Below are 26317 nucleotides of genomic sequence, written 5' to 3'. Positions count from 1 at the left end.
TTTCAGAACATCCCTGAAATTATTTCTTTCCTCTCTGAATTTAATTTTTATTTTTACCATGCTTCTTCAGAAATCTATGTTTTAAAGTCAATTTAATTTTCGACAGAAGAAGGTGGGACATGTAGGTTTCTCTATAATCTAAGCCAAGCAACAAAGGACCTCTCTGTTTGACCAAATTGAGGCTTTCTGCATTTCTGGGCACAAATTCTCATGGCATTAGAAGTTTGGACTACATCATTTCCTTTCTCAGGACCCAACTACGGTACCCCATTTACTCAGATATTTTATCTTCCTGAATCCCCCTCTGTCTTAGCTCTGCTTATGTCCTGAAATTTCCTGTCCCCTGATCGAGGCACACCTCTTTCAAAAGGCCTTTCCAGCTGTCTTTCTTTGAAATAAGTTCCCTTCTCTCCTATACTGTAATGCCTTTAACATTGCACAGGTATCATATATTACATATTATAAACTCTTCATTGGGGATTGATTTCTGCTTGTTTTATTAGCTTTCTAGGGCTGCCCTAACAAAGTACCACAACCTAGGTGCCTTAAAACAACAGAAATGTATTCTCTCACAGTTCTAGAGGCCAGAAGTCTGCAATCAGGGGGTCGGCAGGGCTGCACGCTGTTGGAAAGCTCTAGGGGAGAATCCTTTTGCCTCTTCCAGTTCCTGGTGGCTCCAGGTGTTCCGTGGCTTGTGGCTGCATCACTCCAGTCTCTGCCTCCACTTTCACACGGACTTCCGCTCTGTATCTTTCTCCTCTGTGGGTTTCTTATAAGGATATATATCATTGGGTTGATGGCCCACCCAAATAATCCAGGATGATCTCATCTTGAGATTCTTTACTTAATCACATTTGCCACCATCCTTTTTCCAAATAAGGTCATTTTTACAGGACCTGGTGGTTAGCACATGGATGTACCTTTTGGGGGGCTACCACTGTACTTCGCATCCACTTGTACCTGTAAGTTCTTTATGCAGAATATGCATTTAGTAATCAATTTTTTGATGGAACTGAATCAAAGTAAACTTTTGAACACAGGCTTAAAAGTCTCTACAAACTATCTTAATTCACTTTTTACCAACCATATTAAACTCATGCCAAGCCACAAATTCCATTCTGGTGTAGGGTTACATGTCTGCCAGCTGACGTTATTAGATATTGAATGACCCTCCCAGTACGAAAGAGACAGTGGGAGTTGTCACTGTCTATATGTTATGCACTGACAGAGTCTTGAATACTGTCAGGACATTTAAAGAACATAATAATCTGACAGAAAACAGAGGGCAATTTAAGAAAGTAGGAAATATCAAAAAATATAACCAACAATTATACTTAAAAACATTGTAAGTGAAATCTAGGCAGTGATAGACCTACTTTGAATTCCAGTTCTACTTACTGGTTGTCCAGTCATGGTGAATTCTATAATATTACACTTTTGTTTTATTCTAAAGGTAAGGAAGAGAAGGAGAGAGAGAGGAAACAAGAAACCCCCAAACCCTCTAGTACTATCTACCATTAATTTCAGTATTGCTATAGTTATTGAGAATTCTCCTGTGAGAATTCACCTATGGAAAAGTCTACAACTTGTGAGGACTTTATTTAGTAGCACTTGCACTAGGAGAAGACAAGTTTTAGAAAATCAGGACACAACAGAAGCTATTTCTGCGTGTTGCTTTTTTCTGTTCCAGGACTCATTTCATGAAGACAGTCTAGCCCAATTAACTAGATAAATAGAGTCATTCCAATATTGAATATTGTTTTCTGTTTGTTTGTTTGTTGTTGTGTATGCGGGCCTCTCACTCTTGTGGCCTCTCCCGTTGCAGAGCACAGGCTCTGGACGCGCAGGCTCAGCGGCCATGGCTCACGGGCCCAGCCGCTCCGCGGCATGTGGGATCTTCCTAGACCGGGGCACGAACCCGTGTCCCCTGCATCGGTAGGCGGACTCTCAACCACTGTGCCACCAGGCAAGCCCTTGAATATTGTTTTTATAAAGTATTTTCTGTTTATTGTAAAAATATAGAAGTGTCATTGCTTTACAGATGCCACCCAGAGCCACATGCTGCCACAGCCAAAGTTGGGGATTTTGCACTGTTGCAAAGTTAGAGCAAACAGGCCACAATATATACCAGATGCAGCTGAACTGCAATGCCACTTAAAAAGGTTTAATCGAAAATGTCCTGAATCTACTTTGCCCAAGAATTATCACTGGGACAGTCTGGTCTTTGATATGATAATGCAACAAGCTGCCAGCTCATCTCTGTTTCCAACACGGTAACCCACACCGCTTTTCATCTTCTTTCCATCAGTCGTGTGACTTTTAGTATTAGGAGAGCTCTAGATTCCATGTATGAGGCTCGTTTGTTTTCCTTTAATTGGGAGTAGGGAAGCGGTGACTGGATTAGACTCCTAGAGGGATGAAGTCACCTTCACCATTCCCATCTACTACTTCTCTTCCTCTGTGTATGACACACTTCAAAGCAGCTTGTCTAGTTTTCTGTCATTTTCCTACATTGGGCTGGTAGGCTTCTGTTATCACACAGGTGACTTCCCTTCATCCCATGTTTTTAATACTTTTACACCTGGAGATCTTCACCTTTCTCTAAGCTCTTCTACCTAGATTCTTAAGCCTGGACTTTTCCTACCATCTATCTAGCTCTTTGGTTTTCTCCCTCTCTGTCAATTCAACGGAGTGTGGACCCAGCTTATCCCCAAAGCCTGCGTGGCCCTGAAGCATCCAATTCTAGGGAATCTTCACCAATGCCTGAGATTTATGGGCCTGAAGAAAATTATGTGTCCTTGCAAATGTCATCTGCTGAGACCCACGACATGGAGACTGTCTCTCCTCTTCCTTCCTTCTCCACGGATCTGCTTATTCAGGACAGTCCTGATTCTTCCACAAGCCCCAGAGTAAAACTATTGGCCACGGCTGCAGACAAGAGCACAGAGAAGAAGGAAGAGAAGGTCCTGGTCAAGAAGCAGAAGACCAGAACCGTGTTCTCTCAGACGCAGCTGTGTGTGCTCAATGACAGATTTCAGAGGCAGAAATACCTCCGCCTCCAGCAAATGCAAGGACTTCCCAACATCCTGAACCTTAGCTACAAACAGGTTAAGACCTGGTTCCAGAACCAGAGAATGAAATGTAAGAGGTGGTAGAAAAACAACTGGCCGAGGAAGAGCAACACTGTGACTCAGGGCCCAGCAACTACAGAATACCCGGGCTTCTATTCCTATCACCAAGGATGCCTGGCGAACTCTTCTGGAAACCTGCCCATGTGGGGTAACCAGACCTGGAATAACCCAACTTGGAGCAACCAGAGCTGGAACAGTCAGTCCTGGAGCAACCAGAGCTGGAACAGTCAGACCTGGTACCCCCAAGCTTGGAATAACCAGACTTGGAACAATCAATTCAACGACTATGTTGAGGAATTCCTGCAGCCCCCGCTCCAGTTCCAGCAAAATTCTCCTGTCAGTGATTTGGAGGCCACCTTGGAAACTGCTGGGGAAAGCTGTAACATAATACAGCAAACTGCTAAGTAGTTAAATTCCCAACAGCAAATCATGGATTTTTTCCCCAATAACTCTCTGAACATACAGCCTGAAGATTTGTAACGACGGCTGTATTATTCAATCTCAATTTGAGCCGTGACTGTATTACTTCCCTAGAATTTTTCTTTTACAATTACGTCTCTCTGCCTTGATAAGCTGCTTTTCGTTGTGCCTTTTGTGTCAATTTGGGGGTGTATGATTGGTGTCTAATCAAAGAGGTTTCAGAAGCATTGGCTTCTACGGACAACATGATAAAAGATGACTGGCAGCTATAGATAACTAGGTTATAATACTATTTTTTGGATATCTTTAGGATCTAGAACCTAACCTCAAGAATAGGGAGCAAAAGTACAAAGATGTGTGATGAAGGATTATTCATATTTTCTGGGATAGGGAGGCTTTACTTGTTAAGAACCTCAGTTGTTAAGGTGAAGGGTTAAGCTACAATGTGCTTCACTGATTTCCTCTACCCCTTTTTGCTATTTTACTACAACCCTTAATTTTTTCCACCAATCTAGTATTTGTAGAAAGATGTTTTGATTTGTCAACATCATAATGCTACCAGTTGGCTGGTTCGTTTATAAGTACCAATAAATTAAAAAATTACCCATTTAAAAAAAAAAAGTAGCTTGTCTAGGTTTATAACCAACTGGATGCAAAGGTGACCAGGGAGCCTGCCTCGCACTCTGAGATGTTTATAGTGGGCTGTGTGTGTGATGTATGTGTACATGAGGACCGTGGTGGACTTCACCTATGCTGCAGAAGAAGGCTCCACAGCTGGCCTCTACCCTTTCTTCCCATGGTGTTCTGGTGAGAGCAGCACAGAGCATCCAAATGTCTATACACACGTGGGGATGGGAGGTTAAGAAGTCCAAGCAGTGATTCTTTTTAACCTCATAATTATAAGCTGTTTTTCTGAAATGCCGGTAATTGCATAAATCTCGTGCTGGTGAGATAGAAGCTTCCTTCATCACATCCAAGGCTGTGTTACAGAGTTGATTCGTGGAAATAGGTACACCCACCCTCAGATGAATGAAAGAAGAAAAGAAAAGGAATATAAAAAGACAAAATTACAGTGATGACAGACACAGGCCTGTATCATATACATATATATGTGAATGTATATTCTTACATATCCTGTCAGTCTCTCAGTCACAAATGGCAGCACAGTACATATGTCAAACATGGTAGCCCACCAAGGGTGCTTCTTTCTAAGTCTAATAGCCTTGAACATTTCTGTTTGATGATACGGGCCCAAACCTTTCATTTTAAAGTGCTGCAGGTACTTCCCTGGTGGTCCAGCGGTTAAGACTCCACGCTCCCAATGTAGGGGGCCCAGGTTCGATCCCTGGTCAGGGAACTAGATCCGACAGGCCACAACTAAAGATTCCGCATGCCGCAACTAAGAGCCAGCGCAGCCAAATAAATAAATAAATAATTTTTAAAAATAAAGTGCTACAAACATATCTTAATATATTTCATGCTATAATCACAAAAGTTTAGCCTGAGGAGGACCTACAGGGCTATCTCATTTTCTTCTTTAACAGGGAATTTGAGACTCACAGAAGTTATATGATTTGCCCAGGTTACCAGGGGGAGTGGTAACAAAGTCACCATTGCCACTCTCCGTTCTTCCTCTCATGTCCACATAGTATCACACTGTTAGATTCTTTAAAGGAAGCTTCCCCAAAGCAATGACAATGACGATTGTGGGAGGTGGCGAATTCAGCCACCCAGAACTGCTGTAACAACGTAGGCTGTGGGAGGAGCCGTCACTACTGTGCTACCAAGCTAAGGGTTTGGGTCACCATGCTAGAACCGAGTACCCATTTGCTGAGAAGAAACTCTCCACACTGATTCACCGTGGCCCACATCCCTGTTTACCTTCGCCGCTGTCCAAAGTTCAAGCTTCCTGTGACATCTGATAACTCTCATTCCCATTCACATACATCCGGTCACATGACCCCAAACTTCACGCTTCTTCTCTTGGCTAAGCCTTCCCATTGTGACTGCTGGTACTCTCAATCAATAATCCAGCACACATCCTTAACTTCCTAACTCACCTCCTTCACTACTCTGAGTGGTCCCTTCACCTCTGTATGTAAACTGATCCTCGGACGGCTCCTTCCTCTGCATCTCTGTCCAGTGAATGATGTCTTCTCTCCAGTACCCCCTGAACCTCAGGGCTTAGGGTTGGGGTAGGCACCCTCCTATCCTCCTTGCTACTCCTTTCAACCACTTGTCATCCTTGTTCTCGCAATGTCATGCCCCTTTGAGACTCGTACCAACCAGTCACACCACCCTTGGCCCTCACTGCCTTCATGTTGCTTGTCTCATTCTTGGATGACTCACAGTGATCATTCTTGGACACTTCGGCATCCAGGATGCTGACCTTTCAGTTCCTTGACCTCTCCTCCAATGGCCTCTTCTTGCACCCACCTTAGTCATCCACTCCCAGCATCACCTCCAGGGCCTGCTCACCTCTGGCAACTCTGTCACCTCCTACTCCTCTACCACCCCTCATAACCTTCCAGCCCACTTACTGGAAATGGTGACAGTCCATGACGCCAATTTCTCATCCTTACTGACCCTCGCATTGACGAACCCTACCACTATTCCTCACTATTCCTCAGCCATCTTTTGTCTTCACTTCCTCCTTTGCCCAGCCTGGATTCCCTGGCCCACCACCATTGTCACACTCATGTAAAAACGGTCACTCTCTTGCTCCTCTGTTCTGCTGTTGTAATCGCCGGTCAAAATCCCAAATCGAATTGCTCCAACTTTCCACCCTCTCTCTGCCTGCACATTAGCTGATTCATGTTGCTGAGGAATATCATACAGCTGTTTGGTTTCACTTTAAATTTATGACTGCAAATGTCAAATAAAGTCTCAGTATTGCCTGGTAACCCTACTACATTTCCTTCCTGAATGCACTTTTCTGCTTTAAGTATCCTCTTTTTCTCAAATATCTCCCAACCCTTGGCCACATCCCCAGCGTCTGTCTTAGAATGGAGGAAACATCCCTTATCTTTTCATAGGCAAATGTCTTCATTTTGGCTGTAGGTCTGAGTTATACGTCTTTGATTTTTCTTTATTTCTCCTGTGTTATCAATCTCCCCATTCCTACTCTTCAGTCCTATCAACAAGAAATGCGCACTCCAATCTTTCCCCTTAAAGAAAAGGTCATCCCTCAACTCTTCAGATGTCTTTAGCATCCGCCCCATCTTTATGGTCTCCTTTTCAGAAGCACTTGTTAGGAGATATCTACATATATGGTCTCCACTTCCTGGTCTCTCATTTACATTAAAAAAATTTTATTTTTAAAAATCAAAAAATATATATTTTTTAAAAATATACTTATATATTTAAAATTTTCTCCCCTTAGGCAGTCACTTAAAACTCCCTTAAATGAATCTCCTGTGATTCACTTTAAAGAACATGTTCACAAAGCACTTCTCTCTTTCTCAATTTTGGACACTTATATTGGCTCCCTATTACTGAATATGGCAGTTTATTCTTTTATACAACACCCTACACACACACACACACACACACACACACACACACGCACACTCTTCTCCTTTCCCTATCCTCTCAATGTAGTTATGTCATACTGTTTGGTTAAATCAGTATTCAGTGGTATGGAAATACCATTCATAAACATGATTGTGGTGTGCCATGACGGTATTTTATTTTTTGAACAACTTTAAAATTTTTCTAAAGTTATCAGTTGCTTCAGTTTTCTGATTATTCTTCTATTTATCACAAACTCAATCTCCACTAGGGCTGCAGAATTTGTCTTAATATATTCAAACAGAACAGGCACACTATCAGTTCCATTTCTATTGGACAAATCCTTCCCGAAGCCCTCTATCTTCTGACTCAAATTAGACCACGGTGACAAAGGGGGAGAGATATAGTAAAAGAGACCCTCGGGAGCCACTGTTATACCTGCATAGGCAGCATGTTTTAGAAATCGAGCCTGGCCAAGAAGTTTAAGGAGGGGATAATGAGGTCATGAATAGCAACAGTTTCAGGATAAATGGAATCAGAGCACTACTTTTTACAGCCAAAAGGAGCTTTTGCACCAGACAGAAAGTCTAGAATTTTCCTAACTTTTTGGTGCAGCGCGGCAGAGGCAAACTCCGCTTCTGGTGGTGCTCAAAAATCTGACTAGTTGACTGCTCTTGTTCATTCATTTGTATACTAAATTCCAGTTCATCCATTCCTATACTAAATTCTTCAGAATATTAAAACTATATTAGTATAGATTCATTGAAGGGCAAAGTTTTGTGAAAAGTCTGAAGAGAAAAATCATTTTCATCTTTCGTGTAATAATTCCAATCACAATTCCCCAAATCTCTACTCCGTCTGCTTTAATAAAACGCATAGAACTCACTGACTTCCTATCTTGGAGGTGCTTACTGAAGAAACAATATGGCCATGTCAACCTTCTAAAACCCATTCCTATTTCTTAGTAACTCTGAAATTGGCTTATGGGGTTAATGGACTTAATTTTTTTCCTAGAAAATAAAGCAGGTAATCTTTGGGCAATTCCAATTCAAATTATGGTACATTCTGAATTAATGGAGTTCAAATGATTTGAGGTGTTAAAGTATATATAAAATAAAATATTAAAATAAAATAAATTAAAAATATAAACATATTTTATATCTATCTATACATATTTCCCTTCACCCCTGGATTCTACCTAAGATGCTTTCCAGTAACACAAATATGGCTTCCTTCAGTTCAGTCAATGTAAACAGGTTACCACAGCTAACCTTTAGCTTTTTACTTTGGATGAGTGATTATACACTGAATATTAACCATTAATCTTGCTGTTTATTTAGTGAAATCAACCAAAATTTGATTTATTTTCAACAAAGAAATATAGACACAGCAATGGAGAGTGGAAGCCAGTTACCCCCCAACCCCAAGCTCCTTGGCAAATCCAGGCTTCCTTTGCCCCTCATGTTCCAAAAGACAACTGGCCAAAGAGAAATCATTTATTTAATTTGATACCCACATGATGTGGCAATTAGTTTTCAAATACATTTTTGACAAACACAAGTAGGACATCTGGAATGAGGTAGGGATGATTAGGTTTGGGGAGAGAAGACTAATAAATGGAAATTTCAGAAATCTTTACTGAAGAAACAAATATTCCAAAAGTAAGTGGTTCTGTCTTTTAAATGAAATTGCTTTTTGAAATAAGAAAAATGCTTACTGAGTTCTGCTACAGAATAAATCAATTTTTCATGATGATGCTTACACAAAAGCCATAAATCAAGTCTTAAGCACTTTTGAAAAAGGCCATGCAGATGTCTATTGTGTAATTTACAATGTTGCTATTAATTTGCTGACTGTACCTAAAAGACTTCAAAATGCTCAAAAATACATACTCAAATTTATTTTGTATGAATTATGATTAAAATACTCAAAATCATTTTAATCCATGTAAAATTTTATCTCAGTGCTATAAAGCACTTTTTTAATGGGCCGTGGATAATTTTCCTTAGAACTCAGAATGGCAGAAAACCAACAACTGGAAACCACATTTCCTGAAAAGGCACTTACTGTGACAGACAAGAAGATAATTGCTCTCAAACCACTCTTTTCCATTTTTCCATTTTTAATGACATGGCTTTTCTACTCTGTTCTAGATGCAGTAATAAGACCCACCATAAGTGTACATGTTGTCAACTGCATTGACAATTCTGAATAAGTAAGGATTTTACCCACTAGCTAAGAGAAAAACAAAAAGTGCACTGAAAGTAAGCTCTCAGAGTGAACTTCATATCACATATGAAGTTCACGCTGAAATAACAAGCATTTGATCTTGAGAAGAAAAGTGCTGCAATTGTAAGGCATTATCGTTAGTGAGATCATCCCTTCCTTTGTATCTTAGGGCATGATTAATGTTTATTTCTGGCTAAAATCTCTTCTAGATTCTTGGTCTTTTGGAAGTATGACTTTCTGAAGCCATTTCAACTGTATTAGAAAGCTGACTGGAGCGTCTGCGGCTATCCCTACATTCTGTAGAGGGGGATGGAGACTCAGGAATTCACACTACCTACAAAGAGTCTTGGACTAATCTGGGGAGACATAAAGAACAGAACTGCTTAGCAGGATCAGGAAAGTGAACCACTGGAAAAGAAGAATGATGAAGACGAGAAAGAGAGGTGATTCAGGGAGCAGTACTCTTGAGAAGGCACCACAGGTGGAGACCTGTTTTTAATAAAGAAGTTTCTTCTCAATAGAAAAGATTAGGTCAGTGGTTCTCAGTCCAGATTCTTAACTCTATCAGTCTAGAGTCGGTACACAGAAAAGCTCTCCAGGTGATTTTACTGTGCACCCAGGGCAGAGAACCACTGAAAACTGAAGAGAAAGAAAGGCCAAAATACAGCGAGGTGTTGAGAAGGAGAGTAGTTGAGATGGAAAGGGCAGAGACCATTCTCTCAGTAAAGTGAGAGATGGAGTTCTCTCTTGATACAGGAACTGGGTTGGAGGTTTGAAGAGAATGGGAGTTATATGAAGGGAGGGGAGTAAAAGTGCAATAGGACTTTAACCAAAAATATCCTTTGAATGACCTAAAATACATTACAGTGTGTGAAAGTTATATAATGATCCCTTATTGTTGAGAAAGGATAACTAAATTTGCTAAGCATCTTAGATACTCATACATTTGTCCCATGATTTCTTCATATTAATTAGGTAGAAAATATGGGAAATATTTAAGTTCATTGTTGATTGCACTTACAAATTTTGACTCATCTTGAATAAAGTTATAGTCAAAATACTATAACTTTCTCAAAATATTTTTTATGCAGGTTGATTTTGTTTGTTTACTTGTTGGTGTGTGTAGTGGGGAATGAGTTATGTGACTTATTTCCCACACTTCTCCATCATGGCCACAGAGAAGATAATTAGCTTTGTTCTAGACTAAATAGTGCTTCTTGCACAGTTGAGCACTAAGCCGATATAAGAAAAAAGTTACTCAACCTTGGAATTCACTGTTTTTCTTTCCTTTCTTTTTTCATTTTCTTTTTTCTTTCTTTTTTCTTTTTTTTTTTTTTACGAGAATAGAGGTTTGTACCGTATATGTATCCCATTTCCTTAAAAGGGAAATTCTCTTGTGTCTCCTAGGACCCACACTTTCTATGTATCAAGCTTTTAAATTCTGATTCATGGCTTCCCTGGTGGCACAGTGGTTGAGAGTCCGCCTGCCGATGCAGGGCACACGGGTTCATGTCCCGGTCCGGGAAGATCCCACATGCTGCGCAGTGGCTGGGCCCGTGAGCCATGGCCGCTGAGCCTGCACGGCCGGAGCCTGTGCTCCACAACGGGAGAGGCCACAACAGTGAGAGGCCCGCGCACTGGAAAAAAAAAAAAAAATTCTGATTCAACTTCTCTTTCACTATTCAGAACTGTGCCATGTGTATTGTAATTTTGTGAGTCTGACAATCTCATAATAAGAGGATTTGAACACAGCAGCTGTTTACTGTTTCAGGCTAATTGAATGTGATTCCCATCATTGTCAATTTTACTCTTTTGCCTTCCAATTAACTACCAATAAGAGAAAGACACAGGTAGAATGCAGGGAATACATTATCTGTATGTTACTCATTGATGAGTCTCAACTATAAACACTTCTTGGAGGGAAGATTCAAGAACTACATTATTTGATTTACTCAAGTTTGATATCCAAGTGCATTAATTTTAAGTTAACAGGGAGCCATACTGCAGTGGGAAAATAATGATAGGTCTTGGGATACAAGGTTGGAATTTGCCCCTAGGTCCACTACTAACTACAAACTGTAATTTTAAGTAAGTCTCTGAAACTTTTATGTGTCACTTACTTTTTATGCAAAATGGAAATGAAAACATCCTCCCTCACTAGGCTGTTAATAGGATGAATGGAATAATGTGTGTGAAAAAAAAGAAATATATATATATATTTTTTGCAGTACGCGGGCCTCTCACTGTTGTGGCCTCTCCCATTGTGGAGCACAGGCTCCGGACGCGCAGGCTCAGCAGCCATGGCTCACGGGCCCAGCCGCTCCGCGGCATGTGGGATCTTCCCAGACCGGGGCACGAACCCGTGTCCCCTGCATCGGCAGGCGGACTCTCAACCACTGCGCCACCAGGGAAGCCCGTGAAAAATATTTTAATGTGAATTACCTTTGCTTTAATTCTCTATTTTGGGAATGTGTTATATTTACATACTGAGCTTCCAGAAAACAAAGCACAATAATCTACAGAGTGATAAGGAAGTAGAAATTAAGATATATATGTAAATGGAGTGCCACATGCAAAGAGGGTTAAACACCAAACGTTCAAATTGGTGGCTTACATATTTTATTTAAATTCTATAATGATTACCTACGTAAATATTAGCATTATACATAACAATGTATAATGTTCTGTATAACATAGGAGTATTTAAAATAGAACTTATGAATACACTTCTGAACTTAAAAAGGAGCTAGCCCACTTACAGGTCTTTTCTTTCTCTTGTGCTGATGTCAGTGCCATGAAGTTATAAGAAACATACGAGAGAAATTATACTAAAAAATGTGAGAATTTTTTCCTGCCTCACCATCACATATATTGAGCCCCAGACACAATTAACCTTTTAGAATATATTACAGATGCAGTACTTAGCAAATGGGTGGAAGATGTTTGTTGAGATAGAAACTTGCCAGCCAACGCTAGGGGAAGCTGGCAAAAGCATTAAGCTTTGCCATGTTTCTTATAGGTTGCCAACCCAGATGACTTTTTTCCCTGAGAGTTCTGGCAGCTGTCTTCCTTCTCTTCAGGGTGCACTTCTAATTGGTTGTTTCCATGGCGACATGGACTTCATACCATAGTCTTCTTTATTAACTAGCTATAAAATGGAGGTGTGCCCTAAGCAAAATGTGGTTTGGGGTGTAACAGCAATTAGGATAAAACCTACCACACTTTTCTGGATGATGCTAATTATGCAACCAAGAGTTATACACTCACAATTTATTAACCCAAGTGTTGGCAGGTACCTACCCTGACTTCTTCCTGTAATGTTTCACTTAACAAAAGGCTCTGGAATCAGATTTATTTTTATTGCCATTAGTATTATTATTATCATTCTTATTATTATCATTAAATACAAGAACAAAAAACGGTGGCTCACAGTTTGCATTAAGGAAACTCACAATATGTTGCAGGTGTCTAGTTTTAATCCTGAGAAATAATAAAAACTGAAATCAGTTTTAAGCTTTACTCTTTAAAAACCTAGTTGTTTCAGGTGGAAAGTTACATAATCAGAGTATTGTTACACCTGCATGTCCAGAATCTCTGGTATGTCCAAGTAAATGTCTATGATGAATGGGGTGTGGAAGAACAGTCAGGATGTTTTGATAACGTAGTTGCAATGGGGTTGCTTTGGCCTTATCAACATGCTTAAGACTGCTATTGTTGTTCTTAATTACCACAAATTGTGTGCAGCAGACATGCCTGACCCAATTTCTGTTCAGTGCCTCACTGAAGTTCTGAATTAGCTGAAGCAAATGTGTAAGCACTGGTTTTGTGAAATCCATAGTTTTTTCCTGCAAAATAATGTGAATCACAGACATTCAGCACCCCAAATCTGTTCCTGATTCCCATTCCATCCCAGCCTTAAAGAATGGAGGTTTGAAAGATGGGGAGTCAATGCATAATAAATATCACAGATGAGGTAAAGGGGTCAAAAATATAGTTTGTGTTTGATGGGGGAGGGGTGGAGAGTGAAAGAAATTCATGGAATGACACTGTCCCCTCCACGGTGTGTGCTAATGAGTGGGGGAGATGCAGAGTAAATTCCAGAAACATAATAGAGCTGTCAAAATACATGGCATAAAAAATACATTATAGATACACATTACTATATATGAAATAGATAAGCAACAAAGACCTACTGTATAGCACACAGAACTATATTCAGTATCTTGTAATAACCTAAAATGGAAAGAATCTGAAAATATGTATATACATAACTGAATCACTTTGCTGTACACCTGAAACACTGTAAATCAACTATACTAAAAAAAATATGGGTTATAAATTACACAAGGTAGTGTTTTCCACCAAATTACAACAAAAATATTTTTGAACTTTTTTTTGGCAAATAATCACTACATTTTTACCTTTTTTTTTTCTTTTTTTGGCCCGAAGGTTGACATGTGCACCCTTTACATTGTTTAAAGCACAAATGTCCTACTCCCCTTTAGTTATTTGATACTTATGTAATGTTTAGTTGTGATATCTTTTCTAGATGCAATTATTTGAAAATTATCTCAGAAAATGTTTCTCTATTTTCTACCTGGCAACCTGTCAAGGGGTATGCATGTCCAACAGCCTCTGTCTCTTATACTCTCTCTCTAAGCCCCCTTCACAACCCTAACGACTTCTTTCCTCACTTATTTGGAATTTCTGGGAGAAGGAGAGAAACTGGACAGGAGTCCCTCATTTCCCAAGGGTCAAGAGGAAGAACTGAACCCTAGCATGGGGGGTGGTTCAGGACCATGGATAACAACTGCAGAGGCACCTGCCTTCGCCTCCAAACTCAATAGCCAGGACCAGAGAAGGCAAGGAAGAACTGTTGCGTATCTTACTTGGTAATTAGTCAGGGATTTATGTTAAGTTGTTATTTTTTAATTTTTAGGCTGTCAAAATTCTTCCTACGACCAGATTTAATGGTTTCATTAAGGTGTCGTCGCCTTAGAAAAATAATGGTCTGGAAAAAGTTATCAGAACAGGCCAGAAATCTGGACTCCCTATTATGGCAGGGGCATGCCAAGCTCAGGGGTCAAATTTACCAAGATGAGAACAGATTTTTAAGTCCAGGGCCGTAGCTAGATAAATTGGGAAAGAGAAACTCAAAGAGAAACAGTAAAATCTGAAACAAAAACCACAATCTAGGTCAATATATATGGTAGACTGAGTGATGGTCCCCACAGAAATGTCCAAGTCCCAAAATCCGGAACACGGTAAATGGAATGTCCAGGTTAAATTAAGGCTATTGAAATGAGGACACTCTCCTGGATTAACTGGATGAACCAATATAATCACAAGGCTCCTTATAAGAGGGAGGCAGGAGGGAAGGAGTTAGTGGCAGGAGACGTGATGAAAGAGCAAGGAAGCGAGAATAAGTCAAGGAATGCGGGTGGTGTCTAGAAGCCGAAAAAAAATCAAGGAAACACATTCTCCCCTCCAAGCCTCAGGAAGAACGCAGCCCTGCCAACACCTTTATTTAGACTTTTGACCTCCAGATCTGTAAGAGAGTAAACCTGCTTTTTTTTTTTTTTTTTTTTTTTTTTTTTGCGGTACACGGGCCACTCACTGTTGTGGCCTCTCCCGTTGCGGAGCACAGGCTCCGGACGTGCAGGCTCAGCGGCCATGGCTCACGGGCCCAGCCGCTCCGTAGCATGTGGGATCCTCCCGGACCGGGGCATGAACCCGTGTCCCCTGCATCAGCAGGCGGACTCTCAACCACTGCGCCACCAGGGAAGCCCTAAATTTGCATTTTTAAAATCCATTAAGTTCGTGGTAATTTGCTACAGCGGCAACAAAAAATTAATACAAGATCCACAAGAAGAACCCAAGTGTAAAGAGAAATGAAGGGAATCAAGCAACATGGGAGTATTTACGAGTGGAAGGGCTTCCATATCATCACTTTCCTTTGTCCATTTCCTTAAAACGACTGAAACATCCAATAAATATGTGCCTCCTTTACTCATCCCCTTTTCCCAAGTAGAATAGATTATATAGAAGCATATTAACCACACACTGCATTTAATGCCCTAACTCTGCTATATAATAAACAATGGCAATCAGTACGGAACTCAGCAGACTGTCCTCTAGACCACTGGTAATTTCTTTCATTATTTAAAAATTCTCTAAGTTTTGGGAAAAAAAATGTGCTTAAAGTAAAATATTTAAATTGAGGCCCAGTTCAATAAAGTTGGGTGGAACCAAGTGAATGCAATGCAAATAAAGGAACGTTTTTCCTTAATCTGGCCTTTCTTTTCTGTTTAAATGTCAGGCATTTTAGACCTTGAAAAAAAAAAAGGGTCACATGATTTTCATAGGTCCTGGTCGCTACGGAGGTCTTCAGAAAATCGAAGAGGTGCTAAAAGACTATATGTCAAGCTAGAGATAGAAAGAACCAATGTGAAAACAAGAAAGGGAATAATGAAGGGTATCTGAGGTGGGAGGGGAGTGGTGAATAGACGACTGATACAACCTAGCTCCTTCTCCCACTAATTCCAATCATTTATTTTGTCTGGCTAGGTCCTGTCCTAGAATCTATCCCAATATTTTTTTAATTCATGCAATTACATCAAGAAGAGGGTATTATTCTTCTCATTTTAATAGACTTAGAGGTCTAAGTAACGGATCCAAGTTGACATAGCTTGAGTGTCCGAGGAAGGGGACCTAATTTTAAAATATCTGACGCCAAAGCCATGCTTTTTCAGTCATGCCTTTCAGTGATTCGAGACAGTACAGAAAACTTTTTAGTTTAATTGTCTTGAGTTTGTCTTCCATGTCCTGGAAAGACAGGGTTTTGCTTGTTCCCTTGACAAGGGAACAGAATTTTCACTGAAATTGAACAGTGATTCAGAAGCCCCCTTCCCCGCTGATACACCAGGTATTCTTCAGCTCAGTTTCCGGAAATACGAAGGATGCTACCACCTGTAAACCTGTGTACATAACATGTTCCTTAGGTTTAACTGTCTTGTACCATTAAGCGGAGCAGAAGGGGAAGTGGAAGCTGCTAGAAAAATAGGAGTAGGGTATATGTGCTAATATTACTCCTGTAATTTTCATGCATAATTCATCAATTTATGAGACTTTTAGTTCATTTATGGATAGTTTCTTTTCTTAATTTAATTTTGATGATCACCTCTCGAATTTCCTATACATATCCTCAGTGTAGCACAAGCTCAGTAAGTATGTACCCAATAAAGTAACATCACACAGGAAGATGCGCTGGACATTAATTTTCTAGTTAAAAAGAAAATGAACTAAAGTCCAACTAAAGATATTCAGAACTGTGTTCCCCCACTGTTTTGAGTCACCTGACCTCCATTTCAGGGCAGGCAGGGCTACATTTCGCAGCACAGTGAAGAATGAAAGTGCCAATAAGATGTATTGTTTAGGGAAAAGCTCACAGTGATTAAAGGTGAAAGCAAATGTCATGCATTAGAGCAGACTAGCAAGGTGCCAAGAAGCCAATATCCCTCTCAGGTCCACTGATGACCCTCTATGCGATCTTGTACTGGTCACACCACTTTTGTTGCAGAGAAGACTAAACTATAAATCACAGGGAAGAAACTTAGTTCTAACTGTCCCCCAGGCGTGTGGGATGATAAAATTGTATCAGAGATATGGAAATTCCTTTGTAAGCCTTACTTGCTTTTGCTGAGCTATACAGAAAGCCAGGTTTTAAGAAAATCTGAAGACTTGCCTTAATACAACCTTCACTACTTGGGTATCTCTGGGCAAGTTTCATAATCTAGAATTTTCACTGCCCCACAGTGTGTACAAATAACCATGGAGAGGCAGTGTGTTGCAGCAGAAAAGGAAGGAGGCTTAGGTCTAGGCACACTTAGAGTCTAATTACTTCCATAAGCCCCAGTTTCTCAATCTGTATAATGGGTAGGATGACAATGCCTATAGCAAAGGAATGTTTGTACAGATGAAATAGTTCATGTAAAACTTCTTGATACATTAGACATATTTTCCATTTCAAATAACAAAACCCACAATATTGGCACAAACTAGTCAGAGTTTATTTTCTTCTCATATCAAGACGTCTAGAGGTAGTAGCTGCTGGTTGGTTTAGCACCTTGGCGCCGGCATCTCTGTAGTTTTCTTGGGCTCTGCCCCTTGGTCACAAGTTGGCTGCCAGAGTTCCATACATCATAGTTATATTCAAGGTAGGTAAAAACGAGGAAGAAGGGAGGAATCAGATGTGTCTGCTCCTTTTGTCAGCAAAGCAAAGTTTTCCTCAAAGCATTTCCTTCATCCTCTCATTTTATCTTATTGGCCAGAGCTGCCTCACATGGTCACCCTAGCTGCAAGGGAGACTGGGAACCCAGAGACGAGGATGACCTATTACCCAGACTGGGCACATGTGGCTCTGAATAAAATCAGGGTTTGGGTGACAAGAAAGAATAGGTCAGGGAATACTGGGAGACAATTAACTGAGTTGGCGACAACCTAGCACCTATTGTTAAATACTGCTTTTTTCATCCTTCTCCCACCAATAAACTGAATAAATCCATCCAGGTTTAATAGCCTGTGATTCCATATGGCTTATTAAATTGCAATTAGAGATCAGTACTGTATAAAAATTCTCTAAACTGACTTATTTGAAGATGAATAGGACAGTGACAAACCTGATTCATGACTCTTTAGTTTGAGATGATTTTAGATTTACCAAAACAGTTGCAAAAATAGCACAGTAGGGTCTCATACACCCTTCTCACCACTTCCCCAAATGTTAACATATTATATGACCACAGTAAGATAATCAAAACCAGGACAATAACACTGATACCGTGTTATAAACTAACCTGCAAGCCTTGATTCACATTTCATCAACTGCCCTGTCCAGGATCCAATTCAGGATCCCACTGCATTTATTTGTCATGTCTCCTTAGCCTCTTCCAATCTGGATGTGGAATATTTTCACAACTAGAAATTTTTACTATTTTGATGTAGTGGCAACAACAGAACCCTTTGTTTTGAAGTCTTTGGAATGTGCTGTATTGAATATGAAAGTTCCATTACCATGTGGTGCCTGGAGGGTTAAAAAGTTGATTTGCTAAATATTCTTTTACATCAAGAATACATGTACATTTCAGAACAAAATGTACAGATGATTAAGCTACAAATGAGTACAGTATGGATTAGTGAGGGATTTCTGCATCTCGTCTGGGTAATGTTAAATTTCTCCTTTAGACCATTTTCTTGCCCATGACATAAACATCCATCATATCCACAGAGGGTCGACTTTGAAGGTTCCAGATGGATACATTAAAGATATATGCTTGAATGGTGACAATTAGCTAAATAGGGACAGTATCATTCATTAGAGAATTCCAACACGGAGTGCTGGGCTGTCTCGGGAAGTGCAGTGTCCTTACATTCCCCTATGAGGGGGCAGCTGACGGCAGAGGGAACCGCATGCCAGAGGTCATGTGTCAAAGCAGCAGAGAGTGCAGCTAGGGCTCCCCACGCAGCCTCCTCACCTGGATGCCCTGCTGCCTGCCTGGTCATGGAATTAGAATGATGTATGATCTTGGCAAATGAACTTAAATATTATGCCAATATTTTGGATCAATACCCAGGAGCATTTCCCTAGATGAGGCATCTTGACTCTGATCTTTTGATAAACTGAGACTTGACTGCCCTGAGATGGGAGTCGAATGCATCAAAATGTCCACAGTTCTGGGCTTTGATGTATGGTTACATCTCCATGTCTAGCACAGACCAGTGTCCTCCAGTTGCTGTCTCATGCACCACTGCAGCTGCAGTGCCCAGGGATGCAGCTCAGAGTGGAGCCTTGCCTGGCACAGCGCTATTGGAGAAACTCAGCACGCTCTGAGTACAGCACAATGCCTGTACTATCACTACTGATGGCACAATTTCAGAAGAGGACAGTTTACCAAGGTCCAACATTCTAAATGTAGGTGGTCTTCTGTGCTGTCCACTGGTGCTCTACGGTATGTTTCTATTCTGGGGATTGAGAATGAGCAAACCTGTGACAATGTTACTCTTTAAGCAAATGATGGGTACTTGCTTTTAGAGTTCGCACTACCCTTAGAATAAAAGGGTATCAAAAGCACATGAAAAAATGATAACATAATTTAAAGGTATTCATTTCCCTCTACACCAGTAGAAAAACATAACAGATTTCTAATTCTGATACTGGTTAAACCGTGTACTTGTTAACCAAAGCAAAGGGACGTATTGCATCTTTGAATATTGTTATTATGATGTTGAAGAGGTCAAAGGGGGATAACTGTTCTTAAGGAAACTTGACAGAAAGTAGTAAAAACATACGAATGTGACAAAATTTCTTGCCATATGTACATATATTATTCCTTTCTTAGATTAAGAAATAGTCATGTTGGGCTTCCCTGGTGGTGCAGTGGTTGAGAGTCCGCCTGCCGATGCAGGGGAAACGGGTTCGTGCCCCGGTCCGGGAAGATCCCACATGCCACGGAGCTGCTGGGCCCGTGAGCCATGGCTGCTGAGCCTGCGCGTCTGGAGCCTGTGCTCCGCAATGGGAGAGGCCACAACAGTGAGAGGCCCGCGTACCGCAAAAAAAAAAAAAAGTAATGCTACGAACGATCGTACAGTTTATTTAAGTATAATCTGTGTGTATGCTTTCCTAGTGGCATCTGCTTTTGTCATCAAAGTTATCTCTTTGTGCTAGATAATATTGACGCCTCATCATACACATATAACAGAATAATGTTGAAAATAATAGTGAATTAGCAATGACAAGCAGTAAGAAACGAGAATAGGTCTCCGCGAAATTGGCTGCATTTATTGTGTTGTAATGAATCTTCTGCAAACGTTCTTTATATATATGCTTGCTGGGTTCGGTGTCCCAGTTTTTGCTTATTCCTAGAGTAGCTCCATACATTCACAACCAAGTTGTAGGGAAACTTATGCTAAACATCCATTGTGGTTCTGGGGTTTAGAAACACAATTCCATGTAGTCTTCTGCGCACTGAAAAGGCTGTGATTCCTGGGGAAGACACTAACCCCACATTAGCAAATCAGAGCCCAGCCTTAATTTTGGCCTGTGGCATGCTATGGATATCATCCTTAGAGTAAAACAGTGTTAAACTGTTTCCTAGTAGTTTAAGACACTTTTAAATGAAAACTGTAGATTTTGAAAACAGAATTATTTATCATTGGTGTGAGAGGGAAAAGCAAGGATGCTTAGAAGAAAACTGTCCTCTTTTCAGATTGCCTTGTCCGTCACGGTAGAGTGTAGCAGGTGCATTTACAGTGGATTGAGTTTCTTCATTAACATCTAACAATTAGAAAACTTCAGTTTTCTTCCCCCATTTACTTGGTTTGATGAAGGTGGAGAAAAACACAAAAATCCAATATGAGACAGAATAACTTGATAGGAAAGTTATTAATCCCTTTTTTTATTTGGGAAGAGGAAATATACTCTAATGAGAGTCAATTTTAAAATAAGAACAGTTTTATTCCAAAACAATCATGGATTTATACATAATAATGGAAGTGGAAACTTGAAGGTAGACTTTTAAATATTAGGTTCCTGAATCCTCACTTATATTTGCCCCTCCACTCTGCGGTGATGAAGAGAAGATAAAGCCAGTGGCAACAAGCCAGTTCCATATAGCTTAACTAAATGGTAAACGTTCATGGAATGCCTACTTCATATAAGACTCCTGTCCAGGGATATGAAAATGAAGACATAGTCCTAGTTCTCAAAGTACCTCTGTGAGCAGTGAGGGAGACCGACATATCAAAAGACTATTATAATTCAGCGTAGAAGGGTGCACACATGTCTAAGACCGTGCCCGGAATTTTCGCCATAAGCTTTTTCTGCCATAACCATGTTTGCTGCAGCATTTTTGCTGCAAACATTTTTTCCACATAACTAATTGGCTGTAAGACAATTTCGCCATGAAAAATAAAATAACCAATTGACTGTTTTTTGGTTTGACAGTCTGTCTGAACTGGTTGAAATGTGTTAGCATTTCTTCCGGGTAGCAACATGAGTGATGATGGCTTTATCCAGCTGACAGGTGATGATGACTTGCCCCAAGAGTGGCTCCTTATTTTGAAACACACCACACTGGAGGAAAATAGAGGCCAAGGGCCTCGAAGGTGCAGGGTTGAATCTACATTTCCCACAGAACTTTGTAACGTCTATCAAGAGCCATGTGATATGAACAGTGGTGCAGAGGCTTCCACAATGCAATACAAAGCTTGGTTACAAACATGCAGCCTAGTGTTTGGAAACTGATACCTCTCTTAAGGAAGGAAGAAATTTTAGTGAAAAAAAAAAAGGTATGATGCTGAGTGAGAGGACAAATCAACAAGGAAAAAAAAAGTATAAAATACTATGAACGAAAGACTTGGAAGACAAGTGCTTAGGTACAATCCACAAAATAAAATCAATTATTTGTGCAGTACTGCCATGAATCTACACGCATTTTTATGTATTTAAATATTTTGTATTTCACAATAGAGTCTTTCAAGTTTTGTTATTTATTTCTTGTGTTTCACTATGTCCTTTTTAATGGTCCTCTTTTATTTTTCATTAGTTTGTCTTTTACAGCAAAATTCCTTTACAGCCAATTAGCAATGTGGCAAAAATGTTTGCAGCAAAGATGCTTACGGGAAAAGTACCTAGAACTGCCTTAGTGATTGTTCGGAATACAGGTGTCCCCTGCTTTTCAAAAGTTCACTTTACACCACTTCATTTTTACCAAAGACCTACATTAGTACCTGTTTTCGATAACCAAAGAAATCCTAAGAGGACTTTTGCTTTTACAACTAAAGGTAACTGCTTCTTTGCTTTATGCCATTTCAACTTACAAAAGGCTCCACAGACACCTTTTATTGTGGATCCTCCCCCTCCCCGCCCCCAAGTGTGCTTCTAACCAATAGAATCAGGCAAAGGTGAGGCGATGTCACTTCCGTGGTTAGGTTATAAAAGAGTGTGACTTCCATCTTGCATGCAGACTCTCCCTCTTGCTGGCTTTGAGGAAGCAAGCTACCATACTGCAGAGGCTCCCCACAGGCAATGAACCCATGACCACATCTGACTAACAGGCAGAGAGGAACTGAGACACTCAGCCCAACAACTTGCGAGAAACTCAATCCTGCCAACAATGACATGAGTTCAGAACTGACTCTTTCCTGGCCAATCCTGGAAGTGACCATAGCCCCAGACAACACCTCAAGACCTTGAAGCTAAAAGCCCAATTCACCTGTGCCTGGATTCTTTATCCACGGGAACTGTGAGATAATAAATGTGCCTTGCACTAAGCTATTAAGTTTGGGGGTAATTTGTTATGTGGCAATTGATAACACAGTGACATATTCATGTTGGGAGCCCATATTTGTTAAAGACAGTTGGAGAACTTTTATTTTAAAAAGTGATTCAAACATATTTTAAGATAATTTCCAACTAGGGTTTGCTTTTAAATGATTTCTAGGAAAAGATGTAAATAATGGTGCAGTTGCAGAAATGAAGAGATTCAATGGAATGAAATGAATAAATCTTTTGTTTACAAACTTCACCAAGTTCAAGGTTGTGAAGAACCAGGAAGCCCTGTGCCTTAGGCAGATCTCTCTGCAGACCCAGAAGAGCAGAGATGTACAGCCATGAAGCCCTAGGCCCTGTTCATGCACATGAACACCTCTGGGAGCTCGGAGTCCCTGTTTAAGGCATTCTCCTACCCGAAAGCTAACTGTGGTATTTTTGGCACCAAGTCAGCCATAAACAATTATTTTTAAAGACAGAGAAAAGGAAATTACCTACTTAAAAAATTAATGCTGTAAATTACTCAGAGAGTAACACTGAAGCAATGGAAAGGAAATGGAAGAAACAAATTGCTTCCAATGTCAACATAATTTACTTCTCAAGTACTCCTTCTGTTCGCATGCACACACACTGTACCTAACCAAGACAATGGACAAAACAGCCGGGAGAGGGAAGTGGTTGTCCAGAAGAAAGATGAATGATTTTCACAATTCTTACCTCTTTCATTTTTCATTCATGCAAGATTCTTGTAACTGTCCATGGTCACTTTGAAACACAAATGTCTGCTTATTTTTCTGCTTTATTCTCTAGCTATTTCTAGTTGCTAAAATATTTCTCATTTGACACTTTGCTATGTGGGAGTTAATTATTTTCTTCAATAAACTCATCGATCCAGACAATCTATGACTTAAAAGGAGGTGCAGGCCTTGTCAATGTATGTAACTTGGTGTACAACTGTCCAGACGGTAAGGACAGCAGTGACCCCTGCCCCAGCAGGAGGCTGAAGGTGTTCCCAGCTCTGCCCTACACCTGCTTTGTGACGTTCTGTATCTTAGTTTTTTAAGCTTATCCTCATTACTACCACCTTTGCCATCCCATCCCTCTGCCATTTGATTCCAGGAGAGACAGTACAGCTTGCAGTGAACTCCTGCACAGTGCCTTGGTCCCCACCTTCCTGGCTCGATCTTGGTTATGGGGAAGACATCTTTGCTCTGCAAAATAGTTAGTCCTGGTCCCAGAGTGCCTGGCCACCTACTATTTGAAACAGCAACAAAAAGTCAAAGCGCTTAATTCCGGTGTAAATTCCAGTCTATTGGGTGATGATGAGCCTGTGGAAAATCTCAGCGAATATGTAGCTACAACATGGCGGATCTTGAATACTTCCATGAGGACTCTCATCTTAACTTATTTTTCTGCTTCTCCAATACTCAGGCCATTCAAATGTACTTTGTGTATATACAATAAAGATGTGCCTGAAAGTGAATATATAATCAATGTATTGTCAAGTAATATATCTTTATTTCATATATGGGAATAGCACAGTTAATCATTTCTATATGACATGAATAATCACAGAATGATGATTAGGTGTGGTACATGCGTGCCTTGTCAATGTGTGTAACTTGGTGTACAACTGTCCAGACGATAAGGAGAGAAGTGACCCCTCTGCCCCAGCAGGAGGCTGAAGGTGTTCCCAGCTCTGCCCTACATCTGCTTTGTGGCTTTCTAGATCCTAGTTTTTTTCTTCACCTTTAAAAAACAAATGATTGAGGCAAAGAATCGCACAGATCTCTCTGGCTCTGCAATGATGTACGTCTGTGGCAGTCACTGGCTCATGACGGATCCTACTTAGTTATGTGTTGAGGACCTTGCTTTACTCACATTCCATTTCCAAGAGAAAGGGCTATTCTTCTTGGGCAGTGCATGCCACTGCTGATGCCCAGCTCTACCCTTGGCACCTGTTCCCATAATCTTCCCCATGGGAAATGCCTACGTTTCCATCTATGTGATCATGTCCACCAGGCAGTCTTCACTCAGGTTTGCTTGTCTTTAGCTGGGTTAGACCTCTCACTGCTGAGCTCTGACAGCACCTTGTACAAACCTCAGTTACAGCTACCTTGTACTGAGACATTTTCCTTCATACCTGTCTCCTCCGTAACTAGACACGGAACTCCCCATGGCCAGACACCACTCTTCAATAGATTTAATCCCCGTGAGGGCAGGGATATTGTCTGTTTTGTTCCTTGTCATATTTCCAATGCCATGGCATGTACTAGTGGCTAAATAAATATTTAATGAACAGGAGAATGAGTGAATATATGAATTAATATCTGCCGACATCAATGTCATCAGCACCTCCAGAGAATAGCATATTAAACATTCAACAGATGATTAGGGTCACAACAAACCAATTACATTTCCAGGACATATACTACTGAGCCCAGAATGAAAAAAAAAATATATATATATATATATATCTTGATTTCACAAAGCATAATGTCAAAGCATAGTTATTTTTTAATAAGTACATGTAAAATGTTCCTTCAAATTTAGAAGCTTGTCAACATCATGTACTAAGTTATTTCAGAGATGGTCAATGGAAGTCCGGGAAAGATCACATCTAAGAAAAATGAAAAGTACTTCATTATCACAGCCTCCTTTCAAGTCCATGGTTCAGTTTTAATAAAATCAGTGAGAAAAGTTATTATGAAATCATTTGGTAAGATTGGATTCCATGTTAGTTGTGGATTCCATACTGTTTACACTTTATGTTTTCATTTTTAACAGGTTTAAAAATATGGCCTGCCATTAATACAATTATACTAACATAGGATGATAATAATAGCTTCAGCATTCTGACACAATCTGATTTCAATTCCCTAGGTAGGAAAAGCCTAAGAAAGTAACTATTAGTGTATAAACTGTAAACACCTTTGTAAACACCTTATGGGATGATCAACAATTCATAATGTCTACCTCAAACTTATAAGGGGGCTGCAATTATTTTAACAAATGCAAGAAACAATAGTAACTTGTTGGCTAATACATTAGCGTATTTCAAATGCATGTAGTGTCTACTCTGATAACAAACATATATTTTAAAGATTTAATAAAATTATAGTGGCTTCTTATCATGTGTGCCTTCTCAATCAATATATACTAAAATGGTAACTCATGTAAAAATCCATCACAGGATTTTATTTTAAAATTTATCAGAATTTGTTTTATTAATTATTTTCTTAATATAAAGGCAATTCAAGTTAACCAGGCTAAAGAGATAAATAAAAAGAACACCTGTGATCAAACCCAACTACATGGAGCCAACCCCTGTAGACATTTGGCTATGGGTATATTTAAATATATTTAATTAAGTCTATGCTTTTAATCAAAGATGGGATCATGCTGCTTTGGGACCGGCTTTAAAATGTAATATGTTATGAAAAAGTTTCTATATTAATAGATATATTTCTGTAACATTTTAATTGTTGTGAAACGGTCTATTACACAGAAACACCATGATATATTTAGCCAGCCCTTTGTTTGGGGGTGTTTTTCACTTTATTAAACATCCATGTACACCAGGATTTTTTCACCGTCAACCCTATGAACACTTTAGGCTGGATAATTCTTAGTTTCGTGCTGGTCTGTCCTGCTCATTGCAGGATGTGCCTCTACCCACTGGCTGCAGTAGCAACTGTCC

General features: G+C 40.0%; 2 protein-coding genes across 3 annotated transcripts in view; one reads left to right on the top strand and one right to left on the bottom strand.

Annotated features, from left to right (window-relative positions):
- The window catches only part of FBXL7 (F-box and leucine rich repeat protein 7), a 427749-nt gene that overhangs the window by 134527 nt on the left and 266905 nt on the right, over positions 1 to 26317 (bottom strand). The gene's annotated exons all lie outside the window — the stretch shown is intronic.
- On the top strand, positions 2726 to 3539 carry LOC308615621 (homeobox protein NANOG-like; the record flags this gene model as incomplete). Its single annotated transcript, XM_081231223.1, is given in 2 exon segments — positions 2726 to 3152; positions 3156 to 3539. Coding segments are annotated over 2 exon segments (777 nt in total). The 5' UTR covers positions 2726 to 2759.

This window comes from Mesoplodon bidens (assembly GCF_964165515.1).
Source record: "Mesoplodon bidens genome assembly, chromosome: 4".
Classification (NCBI taxonomy): Eukaryota; Metazoa; Chordata; class Mammalia; order Artiodactyla; family Ziphiidae; genus Mesoplodon; species Mesoplodon bidens.
This window is presented reverse-complemented; position numbering and strand designations above follow the sequence as displayed.